At 38.8% G+C, this 15000-nt stretch overlaps 2 protein-coding genes across 2 annotated transcripts in view; one reads left to right on the top strand and one right to left on the bottom strand.

The window, feature by feature from the left end:
- LOC139662268 (phytanoyl-CoA hydroxylase-interacting protein-like) overlaps window positions 1-2645 on the top strand; it is a gene marked incomplete at its 5' end in the record, with an annotated part of 12334 nt that extends 9689 nt beyond the window's left edge. Inside the window, 2 exons of the mRNA XM_071540909.1 lie at window positions 2002-2164; window positions 2271-2645. Coding sequence (XP_071397010.1) covers window positions 2002-2164; window positions 2271-2645 — 538 coding nt within the window. The remainder of the gene's footprint in view (window positions 1-2001; window positions 2165-2270) is intronic.
- Window positions 2646-11146: 8501 nt separating this feature from the next.
- Window positions 11147-15000, bottom strand: part of LOC139662269 (protein FAM13A-like) — a gene marked incomplete at its 5' end in the record, with an annotated part of 8216 nt that continues 4362 nt past the window's right edge. The window contains 2 exons of the mRNA XM_071540910.1: window positions 11147-11270; window positions 14002-14103. Of these exons, the coding sequence (XP_071397011.1) occupies window positions 11147-11270; window positions 14002-14103 (226 nt within the window). The remainder of the gene's footprint in view (window positions 11271-14001; window positions 14104-15000) is intronic.

The following is a 15000-nucleotide window of genomic DNA, read 5'->3' as shown; positions in this document are numbered from 1 at the left end:
TGATGGATTTGCTTGATAGTTAGGTTGATTATTTACAGTAATTTATTGGCTGGTTGATTGGTTATAACAGTTTAAGTGGCTGACTGGTTGACTAATTGATGGGTTGATTGATTGATTGTTGCACTCGTCACTCTGAGTGAGAGGGTTAGGGTGTTTAAAATGTAAAGAAATGTTATGTAAATGATTAATTGCGTAGTTGTGATTGTAAAATTAGAAATATGGATTGTGAGTGTAAATGTGCGTACAGACAGAAATAAAGTTTCATACAGATAGTTACGTCTTTATTCTTTAGACATGAGCTTTTCTCCAAGTGATGTGAGAGGAAACAGATCCATGTGTCGCTTTAATATTTAAATGTAAATAGTAAAGTTTCATTTCTGGTAGCTTTAGTTGTTGGAGTGGAGCTTTTAAGAGCTTTTTCCCCCAGACAGCATTATAATATGTGAGCTGAGGCTATTGTTAAAGGGACAATTAAACCCATTTTGGAGGGTTTAATTCTCCATTTGAGTGTCATTCTGTAAATGTCAAATCTAAATAGAAGCACTTAAACAGATGAGATTCAATGGCTCTAGCTGCTCCTGTTTCCTGACTGCACAGGATGGGTTAGACTACAAAACTGACATAGAGATTACATTTTAGTAATTTGTTGTTTGGGTCAAAAGGTTCATTCAAAATTTACATTTTTATTCATAGTCTGCCTGTTTATCAGCTAGTCTGCCTTTGTCCATCTGCATGACTGTCTGTCTTGCTGCCTCTCTGTATTTTTATCTATTTATCCATCTATTCATCTGTCTGCCTGTCTAACTGTCTTGTCTATGGATCCATAGTATGTATCTGTCAGTCTGTCTGTCTTATCATTTCATAATGTCTGCCTCCATGTCCGATTGCAATTTTAGTTCTACAAACATTTCTCAGTCAGAGCTGCTCTGGAGACAGAAATAATCTGACTGTTAAACCTCAGTGGGCGGAGCCAAAGATCCACAGTTTTTCTGGCTAAGCAACATTAGACTGAAGCTCAGTGAAAAGACAAGAGGTAAGAGAGGAAGCTAATATTTCATTTCATTTCATTCATTTATTAGTTTATTTGACAGGGACAGTGCACATTAAAAAAATATACCAGAATTAGCCAAGAAGGCTAGTTTTCATCCGTAGTCCCTGGGCAGGTAGTATAAAGAACAGGCACTGGACATTAGACATTGTTAATAGAAGGAGGGAGTTACATAAACTGTATATCAGTAGACAAGCAATAGATAAAATAAGATCAGTTCAACTAAAATAGATTTGTATAGTGTAAATACATCAATATCATCAGTAGTTAGTAAGAGCATTATCAGTAGTTCGTGGAAGTATCAGTGTCAATAAATATATACACAAGTCCAGTAAATAGAGATCTGAACATCAACACAAAATCAATATACAGTTAATAAAATCAATCCACATCAGTCCATAACAATATTATGAAGTCTATATTGTTGCTACTAAGTGAAAATATTGAATCTAGCCATACTAAGTTATCTAGTTTAGCTAGTTAGCTAGCTGACCTTCCAAGTTCAAACTAGCCATACTAGCCTATAGCGATCTACTTAGCTAGCTGCTGACCTTCAACCTCATGAAGCCGTGGTCATGAATCACTGAAAAAGAAGTCACTGCCATTTTTAAAAAATATTTTGACCAGAGTTCCTTCTTTGCCATTCAAGTTTGCCAGTTGGCTAACTTGCACACGGAAAAACTGTGGTTCTTTGGCTCCGCCCACTGAGGTTTAACTCAACCAATCCAGAGAAGATCTGCTTCCAAGAAATGTTTGTACAGAACAGTCTCCTCTTGCTGCATGTCTGCCTGCATGTCTCTTGTATTAATTAATGGTCTATATTCTGAACTTCCAGAAGTGTAACAGGAGGCACTACAGTACATGCCTCTCCTTCTGCCTGTCCTTCTGCACGCCTGCATGCTGCTGTGTATTAACCCGGTCTACGTTGTGAACAGCCCCTCTTATCGTTCCAGAGATGCTCAGTGTAACCGGATGTTACCGTCGGTGAAAGACAACAGCGGCAGCCACGGATCACCCATCAGCGGCAAACTGGAGGGGATCTTCTTCAGCTGCAACACAGAGTTCAACACAGGAAAACCCCCCCAGGACTCCCCGTATGGACCCTACCGCTTCCAGGTACAGCGCTATGAAGAAACCACTGAGGCTAACGGATATTCTTGGAGGGAGACTCTGCACTGTGTGTTCATACATTGTTAAAGCTGTAATATTTATTTTCTTACAGGTCCAAGCAGACATCCTCTTCAACCAAAACACCAACATCTACTTCGGGGATTTCTACTGCATGTACACGGCGTACCACTACGTCATCCTGGTCCTGGCTCCTGAGGGCTCCAAAGGAGACTCCTTCTGTAAAGGGAGGTTACCGGCACTGGACAGATCCAGTAACTGCTTCCTGACCTGCGTCGAACAGGAAGACGGGTCGCTGTCTTTCCGTCACGCCCAGGATGTGATCCTGGAGGTGATCTACACGGAGCCGCTGGATCTGTCGCTGGGAACGGTAGCGCAGATCAGCGGGCACCAGCTCATGAGCCTGTCCACCGTCAACGCTAAGAAAGACCCCAGCTGCAAGATCTGCAACATTAGTGTGGGACGTTAGCTTGATTGTTTGGCTGGCTAACAAGCTAACCTGCTAATCACTGACTTGATGGCTAGAAGGTGGCTAACTAGCTACTAGCTAAGTTCACCACCTGCTCATTGCTGGATTGATGGCTAGCTAGTAGCTGGCAAGCAAACTGTCTAATTGTTGGCTACCTATTTGCTGACCTGTTGCTTAAATGCAGGCTAAGTTTGTAGCTGGGTTATTGGCTATGTGGCTAGTGGCTAATCAGCTAACCAGCTAACACTAATGTAGCTCTTAACCCACCACTCCTCCCCTCCATCATGGCTGCTTTTTCGCTACAGAACCAATTTTACTGTAAAGCTTTTTCATTTGTATAATTAACTTATTTTAATGCCAAAAGTAGGATATTAACGTGCTTGACTCTCCTCAACAACGAGCTCTCTAAAACTGTCAACTGCAATCCAAATAAAGATTGTTCCTAACCCTAAAGTCTTATGAAAACAGCAGCTTCTGAAAATAAAATCGTTTTTCAATAGATCTTTTATTAGTTATTTTAGTATATTTACACCAGTGTTTAAAGCGACAATATGCAACTTTTTGCCGTGTATCGTTAGTCCCGCCTGACCAAGGTAACTGCCATCTGTAAAGCCTCCACAGGCGATGGTGAAGCAGACGGTGAACGCAGCCAATCTGCAATAAAAAAAGGAACACTGATGTTTACTGTTTTGGACCGGGCACGTTTAGCTTCTCTGCTCTTTAGTTTGTTACTGTTTTCCTCCATTGTTGTTGCTGTGACTTCCCTGCGCTGCTGTTGCTAGCCTTACCTTGATAGCCACAACCAGCTCACCACTGGCCACGCCCACTGCAAATGGTATACTCCCAAAACCATCATGAACATCACTGAGAAGTCAGGCAAACAGGGGGATTTAGGCATGAACACACAGGGTCACAGACTGATAATCTATAATATATCATATTCCTTTGTTATTGTAATGTACAAAAAAAATGCATATTGCAGCTTTAAATATGTTTTAGGGCTCTATCTGGACACAATCTTGAGAAATCTACATTAGCATTTTAAGGTGAGGAGGTGTAAATTTTCATAATGCGTCATACCTGGAGGATTTTGAATGTCTGCAACTGCAAGACTAATATTTACTATCTATCCATCTGATAGCAGCAAGCATGTGGCCACATACGCTACAAAGCTTCCTAGCAAACCGCAGTCTCCTCTTGTCCTTTCCTATCCCCCATAGCTCAAAGTAGATTTAAAATTACTGTACATGTATTACTATTTTTGTATCCAGGGGGTTTAAGGGATTTGGGGGGGTCTGGGGGTTGTGGGTGGACTGTTAAAGATGCAACACACACATGTGAGAACAGGCCAAGGTTAAAGGACAGCTTGTGTGTTGAAGGATAATATCATTGTTTCTGACATGAGGGTGCGTTAATTCAGCTTGTGTTATAGCACAATGTAGCAGAAAAAGACACTGCTGAGTTAGCATGGCATTTCCATCAAATGTGGTGATTTCATTTTATTCTTGTTTGAGGCATCTATGTAGGACTGTTAAATGCAGCATCTCAGCAATGATAGAAAAGTGAGGTATTAACTCCTGTCAAGCCAAGAATTACATTTTCATCAAATGTGCCGATTTTGGCTGGGTTTTTTTTAGGCGTCTCTGATGCATTTTCAGACACAGTAGAACCTCATGGCTGCTAAATATCTCACTAACAAAAAAAAACAATTGTCCTCTGAGGTATTATCTTTTATCAAACCAAGATAAATTTAGGACTCACATGCCAAAAGCGCTAAACTGTCTTAAACAATGAAACACGTCTGCTCCTCTAACCGCTCTTAGCAAGCTGTGATTCTTCTGACTTCTGCTGACTGTTTCTGGCACTCCTTAGAGCTACAATTAAATATAATTTTAATTTTCTTGCTTTTTTTTGCCAAAGGTAACAAACCAACTGATCAAGCAGCTAACAGACAAAATAAATGGTAACTGCTTGTTCAAGACAGAATGGATTTGTATTATTTTATGTAGTGATGATCTGATATGGCCAAATGCACAGTGAGGTTGTTTGATTGAACGGAGAGGTCGTATCTCAGTAAACTGATGGACAACTAATATATCGCAAATTAATCACTTGACTGTTCATTTAACAAAGCAAACGGCAACAAAACACACTGTAACTGCTGACGTCAAAATCTGTGACTGCTTCATGTCTTTCAAAGAGCTGAAATTTAGTAATGTTCCAACATAATTTCAGTTTCCAGCATCAGAAAATTAAACAGTGGGTTCATTATCAGTTGAACATGAGTGTGTATAAGGCCAACATGTTTGCTCAATCCCTCCAGGATCTTGCAATTTTCTGATTGCAAGATTATTTAGGCAAAAAGACGATTTACAGCACAAAACCCCCTTGTACTGTAAGAAACATTGACAAATCATCTTAAGTTTTAACACAATAAACAATCAAATCAAATTAATTGCTAATTAGCTGATGATTGTCACCTTGATTCACGATTTTATCTTGTCTTTACTTGACATGTGATGTCATGAAATGTAACATGGACACTGCTGATGTTCATTGGTTGTTGTGAAGATCAAAGATGTGGCCCTTTGATGATGGGATGGTCACCAGGTCACCCTCCCACCCCTGATTCTTGCAAATGAGCACAGAAAACGCTGCAAACTGCCCTGCAAATTTTTCAAAAGGTTTGCTCCAAATTCAAGTCTTTTTGGTCCTAATCATAGAGAAACTGCAATATCTCGGAGGGATTGATTGTTACTGTAGTTAATGACCATCTGAGTATGGTCAGATGTAGCTGCAGCATGCTTTTGATACTTCAACTTAAAATTATTTATGTCACATGATTGATTTCATCATTTTGTTTGTTTGCAGTGTTCTGTTATTTATTCTTACACATACTAAAAGTTATGTTGTGTTGATCTAACATAATAAAAATGACAAAAAAAAAATGGTTTATAGCAAAAATATTTATTTTCAACTTGTCTGTATAGAAAAGAGTCAAGCAAACCAGAATTGCACAATACAGGGACAGTTTTTGATCATAGCAAGGGAGCAGAGATTTTGAAACCATGAATAATTCTCTAGCAAAAACAAGAATAAAAACATCGACACCGACGTGCACCGAAACCCAACATCCAACAGTTTAGGGTGGAAAACCACAACAAGAGTTTGTGAAGATTTAAGGATTTTTTAGAACTTTAGAGCACTTCAGTCACCATATCACATACAGTGTAATTAGCATTTTGTTTCTTCGCATAGCCCTCTGAGTCAAACATACATATTTCACCAGAGATTTCAGAATACAGAGACAAGCAGGACTGGAACCTCGAGCAGAAAGTGTCCGGCTCAAAGACACTTCGACAGGGACAGACATGGATACTGTGGGAATCAAACCTCCTGTTATGCAGTCACACTATAGCAGATCAGGGTAAAAATTTCACCCTTTTCAGTTTTTCTCGCAGGTTTTGTTAGGACACCAAAATAAAATTTGGCTGCTTCGTGCTTTAAGTGGTGCACTGATATTTTGAATTTTAGTTGGTTATGGAGGGCTTTCGGGTGATGTAACACACCCTCTGGCGGCCATATTGGAGTTCCTCAGTTGTGGGGCAACTGGCTCTGAACAGCTTGTGTTTCTAAACATACAGCTTGGCCATCTCAACAGAACTGAAAAGATATGTTAATTTATGAGCTGGTTTTGGCTGGGAACTGATTTTGCCACATCGATTTTGTGTTCAGTTAGCTTATTAGTTGGCTATTCAATATCTAGTTAGCTGTCCCGTCATTGTCTTTACTTTACACTAGCTAACTTATCTAGTAGCAGCTAGCGTTAGCATGTTCACATTAACATCAGTGTGTTTGCTGGCTAGTTAGCTAGCTAACAGTTTGTTAAGGTTAATTGAGCTGACTCTTCTCAAGCTACAACTCTTCATGTTTTGGAGTAGAGACTAGGGCTAAAGACAAGACAGTTTACTGTGTCACAGTAACCTACATTTGGAAACAAATCCACCTTATCACACTATTCACTTTTACTGAGAACATTACTGAATGGATCTACAGCCACACCACAACAAGCTGACTCAGCTAGCTCTCTGTTTCTAGCCTGACACCTGAAAATCCTCCATTCTTCACTGAATATTTGACGGGAAAATATTTGTAGATTTGTCCTGTTTCCCTAAGATGGCAGGTTAGCATGGTTAGCATTCCAAATTTCGAAATGAAGAACCCCAAAGAAAACATTTGTCCCACCACCAGTTTATTTGCATAGTAACTTAATTGGACTTAAGTTTTTGTAGTTAAAGATCGTGTCTTTTCTGGATTGTGTCTTTAAATCAGTTCAAGGACTCTGTGAGAAATTTTGAAATGAGGTCCCACTCCTCAGTGTGCTGTATCTAAAACAGATTACAACTGTTATTATCCCACTGAAAACCACACCTTACAGAAGAAAACATGAAGAGTTTATTTCCAAAATGCTAATATCCATAATTGAAAGAAATTAAAATAGATAATACAAACCATTTCGCAAAGTTCATCATTCAATATCGGTAAAATCTAGACCGTAAAAGTGTTTTGTCAACCAAGGACTCAATCTATCTTCTTCAGAAAGGACCTCAAGTTACATCTTTTAAAATGTACCTTAATTTGTTTAAATTTGTGTAATCTCAAAAGTCAGATTTTAATATTACCATCAAATTTGTGTTATCGATCATTTTATGACAGTAGGCGTCTCTTTGGTCAAACAGTGGATTTCACATTTTGGAAGGAAACTCTTAATTTCACTAGTACAACTTTTTGCTACCATGCAAAAACACAAGAAATTAGATTCTATCAGTCTGAATACAGTAGAAACCATTCTGACAGGGATTCATGGGATTGTGTCTGATAGGTACAAAGGTACAGAGAGACAGAGATTGTTTGGGTTCATCACTCTAGGATCTAGATGGTATATAATCTTAGATTTTACACATTTTTCACATTAACTTTTGACATTAAGACTTTACTCATTCGAGAATACTTAAAGAATACTGCACAGTTCCCTTTCACTTGTAATCTACTGGAGTACAACAAGACCATGTATTATTACTCACATTTAGGGAATCTTTGAGTGTGATTTTTGGCGTTTGGTTGTTCAGCCCCGCAACTTGCAGCCCTTGAACACAACACTAACACTGACACAGTAGAGAGACGCAGTAACATTTACCTACAGAGACTAACTTTTTTTGTCAGTAAGCTACAGTGTCTGGTAAATTACAAAATTCACCACTCATGATTTTACCTGCCAACTAACTTTTTAAGATAGTATAGTGTTAATTTCCCTAATTTCCCTGTACAGGAATAGCCACTTATACCAGAAACATGCAAATATTTCTAGCTCTGATATATGTTGACAAATGATTTATTTAGCTGTTGGTAGATTCAAATAGTCTGCATACATGATGTGCAAATGTAAACGCAATATAAAGTGTTGTATGCCTGCATATGCACTTCCACCAGCTCCAGTTTTCATGTGTTAGTCAAAGAATCTTGTGAACTCTAAATGCAGAGTTGGATCAAATTGCATAATGTATTCAGGCTTTGGCTAAAAATAAAGTCATTTTTTAAAAATAAAGTGCCATGTAGATTATATAGTAAATATGACGTAAATATGATGTCTATATTTCTCTATAATTGCTCCATGTTGTTGTTTTTTTTCATAATAAGGAATATTTTTACATATTTGATCTAACAATAATTCGTACATTGCCTCTTTGTCCCGAACAGGTCCAGTTTATAAATGGCTCCTTCCAAAAGCTGAAGCTGCCATCCCAGATCCCAGTTCACTCACCTATTCACCCACTGCAAGGCACTCTGGATAAAAACATCAGCTAAATTGGATAAAATATAAATGTAAACTTTGCCAGCCCTTTTAGAAGTAGATTGAGACTCCTGAATCTCATTTAATTTCTTTTTTTATTCACATGTTTAAAAGTTGGCATGGCTAGCCAATGCAGAAGTCCAAGCCAAAACAAAAGCTAGAGCCAGCGATGACATACAGGCTGACGAAAAGTGAGGAGACATACAGTACCAACTATCTACATTTTAGACATTTAACTGATGCTCTTATCCAGAGTGAGTTAGAGTGTGATCACACCTACAGTTTGTTTTCTTTGGTCCGAACCATAGTTGAAAAGTTGACTTTGTTGTATTATGTGTATTTGGTTTGTTTAGGTTCACACTGACCAAATACAAGACAACCAGGGCTTGTAAACAAAAGTCACATGACTTACAAGTAGCTTGTCTATTGGACAGAGTTTTTTTCCACCTGTCAGGCTAGAGATTTAGCTGGCAGAACTGCTTGCTATCAGATGTCAACATCCGTCTCCTTCTATACCCATAATCCCAACTGTATTTTGAGGTGCTTTCCTGCACCTGGTCCAGATTACGTTCTAACTCCTAAGGAACCGCACCGTAGTTCTCTTGTTAGAGACTCTCTGTGCCATTATTTGGAGTTCAAAGGTCATTGAACTCACCTGGACAAACCAACCAATTGAAGGAGGAAACACTGCAGAGTTCACATAAACTGCTTCAAACATGCTTGTTGTGAACGCACCTTTACAATAAGTGAACAGGTAGGAGGTTCTTGTCTTGCTTAGGGACATTTGGCTGTTGATGGACACATAAGCCACTGCAAGGACTGAACCTTCTAAAGGAAGCCATTCATAAAGCAGACTTCTTCTTTGTTCTTCCACAAACCCAGCAACTGAGATTAAAGTGCTTTCAGTGTCAGTTTGGCACACACACATTCACACACACCTAGTCTGGTAGAAAATATTTTTTGGTCCACAAGTCTAGCACTCGTCCACGATGGAAAGGATACAAGTTTTAAATTACACTTGGAATGGTACTGTGGAGCTTTACCCCTAAAAAGTTCCCAGTCTCTCAAGATTGGAATAAATGCGGTTGTAGAAAATAATCCACACTTTAGGATGCAAGTAGACAAACGCACACTTTAGGATGCTGGTATACAAGCAGTAGAGAGAAGAGTCTTGGTCTCTTTTTTGAGTGAAATTAGAAAAGTATAATAGAGTATGTACACTATGTTTATACAAAATGTACACTCTGGAGAGGAGGGACTGAGAAGGAGTCTTTGATTTGATTATTTTCAGAAAAACCCCAACTCTAATGAGGCCAATGCACAAACGCACCCAATTACTCAGCTATAGTCTTTGCTAGTGTGAATGACAGCTGTAACACAGTTATGGAAGTTTCACCCACATGATAGCCAGTGGCTAGTGCTTTTCAGAAAGGGCTTGTGTATATTTGATGTACTCAGGTATAATTTAATGCAGATGTTCTCAGATTGTACCCAAATTAGTTCAGGTCCATTTCTCAGAGGGATCTTGGTCTCTCATTGATCTTGGTCTTGCATTCTGAGTGGCATGAATGCATCTTGAAGTGTACACTTGAGGGTACAAGGGTAGATCAGAGGCTACGTTCACACTGCAGCTGAAAGTTTCCCAATTCTGATTTATTTTTTTCCTCACATGTGACTCAGATCTGATGTTTTCTAATCAGTGTGAACAGCAAAGAGCTGCATGGATTCTTGTCCTGATGAAGGCTTTAGGGTCGAAATGCATTGGTTCTGAGCCAAACCAAGTTTCAAAGATCCAAATTCCAGATCCAATTCCCTCCTTATTGGATTTAGAGAGCGTTGGACTTTGTGTAAACAGCTCAAGAGTTTACTTTACTTTCTGCTAATTGGAAGTTCTCATTCTTAGTGCTGGTATCTCAGTTGTTTTCTACAGATCTGGTTCCTGTTTTCAGTGAGCACCTATAGACCTAAGGACTTTTTTCTTTATCCACAAGAGCACCGAGTGTTGCTTCTGTCGACACGCAACTTCTATGTGAACGCTCACATCAGAATTTGTCAGCGTTACCATGAATAAGAAATTCTTGCATCATTCACCTGAGACAACTCTCAGAATTTTGTCATTTTGATTGAGCAGGAAGCATGGAAGACAACGAGACAACAATGTAAAAAAAGTCAAAATAGACGACTTGATTGGTATTTGGGGAGACGCCTCAATTCAGTCAAAACTCAAAGGCACAAACTAACCGAAATATGTTGAAACAAGCAGAACAAGTGTAGGTGCAAAAACAGATGTGACTTCTTTTTTTAGTGTTCATATTGGTTTCCACCCTAGAATAAATGTGAGTACTCATCAATAAAAAGAATCCAAATGAGCAGCAATCGAGCATGAAGGTCTGCAGTGTGAACGTAGCTACAGTCTCCTGTTTCTCTCTCAAGGATACAAGTGTACTCCCAAGGGTGCAAGTGCGCACTTAAGTGCTTGCATACTAGTGTACTCTCACAAATACAAGTGTACACTTGAGGGTAAAAGGGTGGATCAGAGTCCCTTTTCCCTTAAGTGTACCGGTGCACTTAAGGACATATGGGCAGACCAGAATTTCTTCTTGAACAATTTGAAGCAGAAGGATAGGAAGGAGGTGGCGTCCATTATCTCTCACATGGTTTTGGTGACTTCTTGTTTGCTGAGCAGGACTTCCAGCAGGCGGAGTTTGGCCTTTAGCTGTTTGTACTCCTGGTATTCCTCCGACATGGGCGTACGATCCTCTTTTTGGCAGGTTCTGTCAGTAAACAGGAGAACAGATCAATACAAACCAGGGATGTGGTCGGGAATACAAAAAGCAGGAAAACAGTAACTTGAGAAATGAGTACGGACTGCGTGTCCACAAAAGTTCAGACACGGAGGAAACTTTAAAAATCACATCCCTGATGAACAGCTGACATTTAGCCTTGTAGTGTTTGAATGCCTCATCTACAGGGACCCAGAACCCCAAAACCCTGACATGAATATTAATATAAACAGTGATGAACAATTATAACTCTGCCCTTATCAAGTAAATGAGTGGCTCTGCAGGGCTTGGTACGCTAGAGTGAAAATTCCCCAAAGCATTTCCATCACCATCAACATCAGTGTTGCCTTCTAAACCTCAGACATTATTATTATAGTACTTAGGAAATCTTTTTTTGTTGCTGTTTTGTCTTTTTTAAATGAGATAACTATTATAAAAAATGCAAAGTGATAAAAAAAAAAAACAGCAGTATCAGTATTGTAAGACATAACATGCTGAACATATGAATAGCCTAAGCTTTGTTCCATGGGAAGACATTTTATAAAAAACATATATACTATATAGACATAATATGCTATGCTATCTACTGTGGATGTTTATTATAAAAAAAAATGGTGGGATCGTGAGAGAAGTCAAACACAGATTGAACTCTTACTGAATTAGTTTTATACATCAGTGTGTATCAGAAATGATGGGAAAATGTATTTTATTTTTACCAATGTATTTGCATATATATTGGGTACATACTTTCTTAGATGTTTCTTTATCTGGTCCTTGCTATTTTGTGTTGATTTGACTAACTGTGTCTGAAAGCCCCTACTGACTGCTGCCAAATTAACACAAGCTACAAGGCAAATGCTGGTAAAATTTGGCTGTGGCTGGGAAATCTGTTTATTCTACCAGACACTTTACTATTAAAAAAAACTGTTTTAAGGGAATTCACAAAAGTTGTGAACACATCAGTCTCATTAATCTCAATACACAATTCATTGCTAATATCTTCAGTTAAGCATGGTGAGTTCTGCAATTTGTTGGTTTTTCTGGTATTTTACTGACACTTTAAAATTCGAAGCTCTCTATTCTAAGCGTTCTATTCAAAACACCTAATATGTAGGTATTATATAGGTTATATAGGTATATAAAGTATCATAGTACAGTATGCAGTATGATTCAAGATGTCAGATGCAGCCAATATGTCCAATGTGGCTCTCAGGTGACAAAACACACGTTTTTCTGATGTGGATCTCCTTCCGTCCTTCATGATGCTAGATCTTTGTGATCGGTAGTATAGATTTTTTATATAGGCCCCTCATTCTTATGTAAATTCTGCTTCTATTTAGTTTTTTGTGTGAGCAATAATATAATAAACTCAACTTAGCAAACTATGGGAAACTATGGAAAATATGGGTTTGGATGTAGCTGAAAGTGATAATCAGGTGCCTGTGATGCACCAGGATGCAGGTTTGAACCCCAGCCCTCCCTCCCTGTCTGGCTGATATTACTGTTATCAGCGGAGTGAACTTAAAATATAAATATGATGCTGAATGAGGCGACGGTGAAAGTTCAGATTTAGCTCCCTGTGAAAAAGTACCTGCTATTCTGACTGGAAACAAATGTTCCTGCTAAAGGGGTGTGGGAGGAAATCAGACTGCAATTCAACATGATGAGGTAAAGACATCTGCAAACACACACACACACACACACAAACACACAGCTCCTATAGACAGCTCCAAATTTTTAAGTATGTAGAAACAGATCCTCTACCCAGTATATAAACAAATACAGTATTGGTGCTGGCGATGGCAATTATGCGAACAGTTTGTGTTCCTGGGCTCACAAAACACAACAGAAAAACAAAACAGTCTGTCACTATCTCGCCTTAAAACCAAATAAGTGATTTTGAAAAAGAAAAGTAGAAATGAAGAACAAACTACTCTTGGAGGCTGGCGATCCTCCAAACAATCTTCTTCAATGGTGCAAAAAAAGGCAATGTGTTGTGGCAGAAAGTTTTGTTCAGTTATTTTCTTTTGTCTCCAGACTTATCAAGCTGATTTTAGGATTTTATTTAGTGAAATCATCTCACTGCACTGGCAGATAATTTTACCGGTTTCAACAAATGTGACTTTTTTTCAGAATATAACTTGTTTCAGGACATTTACTTAAAAGTAAAAGTGAAATTGTCTTGGAGAAAGTTTCTTGTTTCCAGATTTTCTTCATTGTTTTATGATGATTTCTTGAAAGAAGAAGTCATATTGGCATGAATCAAGTGAAATTTACTGAAACCAGCAGATTATCTGCCACTGCAGTGAGAGAATTTGATTAAAATATCAGGGTCTGGAAACAAGATAAAAACACTGGACAACTTGACACTAATGACATTTTAACTTTAAGATCATTTCAATTCAGTTTCCTGTTAGCACTGGATCTTAAAAACGAATCAAAACTCCTAAGGGGGCTTGAACACAACCTTCAGAAATCCAATTAAGCTGTAAGAGGTTAAGAGGTGGACTTCTCAAAGATTGGAATTGGTCACTGGACCTTTTCAACTATTTGTGGAGACACCTGATCTCTGTCTAAAAAGGGAAAAAATCAGACGCCATGTGGTTTTTCTCCGGGCACAAGAGGATCAGATTCACATCAGCTGAGTGTGATCAGATCTGTGCTGAAAATCATTTGTCTTGTGCCTGTGGACACACAAAGCGTCTCTCTCTCTCCCTCTCACCTTCCGGTCTGTCGGTAAAACTCCTCCTCAAACTCCCTCAGGCCTTTGCGCCTCCTCTTCTTCTCCTCCCTCGTCTCCCTCAGACTCTCCAGCAGCTGAGACCTGGTGGGTTGGGAGGAAAACAGTGAGACGGTGGTGAATAAAAAGGAGGGTGGACCTGTGATCATCCAAAGGCAAACAACCACCAGCATAAACAAAAATCAATATAATTTCAACGCTTTAAAGGGGCTTTTAAAGTAGACTAGGACACTTCATTGGCCTCTAGTGGCCGGTAGGATTTTTTTTCATTTCATTTCAATGTTTATTTGAATAGGGACAGATACATAGACATAGAACATCTCAACGAAAATGATGTCGCATATCATAACATTTATAGCCTAAGCTAATTTGCAATGTTTGTCCCTAGATGGGCTTTTGTAAAAACACTGTTAAAAACAGATATACAATACAACAGAGATAAAATACACAATATTTTTGCAACAATTGCAACAACATCGACAACTTATCTCCTCCTAGCTAAGCTAAGTTTTAGTTCTACAAACATTTCTCAGAGTCAGAGCTGCTCTGGAGGCAGAAATAATCTGATTGGTTGAGTTAAACCTCAGTGGGCGGAGCCAAAGAACCGTTTTTCTGGCTAAGCAACATTAGACTGAAGCTCAGTGAAAAAGACAAGAGGTATGAGAGGAGGAAGCTAATATTATGAAGCCTAGCACTCTGCTACTAACTGAAAATAAAATATAATCTAGTCATACTAAGTTATCTAGGTTAGCTAGTTAGCTAGCTGAGCTTCAACATCATGAATACCATGGCCATGAATAACTGAAAAAAGAAGTTATTGCATTTATATTTTATTGGCCAGCGTTCCCTCTTTGCCATTCCAGTTTGCCAGTTAGCTAACTTGCGTTCTGAAAAACTGTTTTTTTGACTCCGCCCATTGAAGTTTAACTCAACCAATCAGATTGTTTCTGCCTCCAGAGCAGCTCTGCCTCTGAGAAATGT

The sequence above is a fragment of the Centroberyx affinis genome, unplaced genomic scaffold (assembly GCF_046629955.1).
Source record: "Centroberyx affinis isolate AG114_WGS23_722 - 3 ecotype Tasmania unplaced genomic scaffold, CSIRO-AGI_Caff_v1 ptg003744l_1, whole genome shotgun sequence".
Classification (NCBI taxonomy): Eukaryota; Metazoa; Chordata; class Actinopteri; order Beryciformes; family Berycidae; genus Centroberyx; species Centroberyx affinis.
Note: the sequence above shows the minus strand (reverse complement) of the source record. Positions and strands in the feature narration are given on the sequence as shown.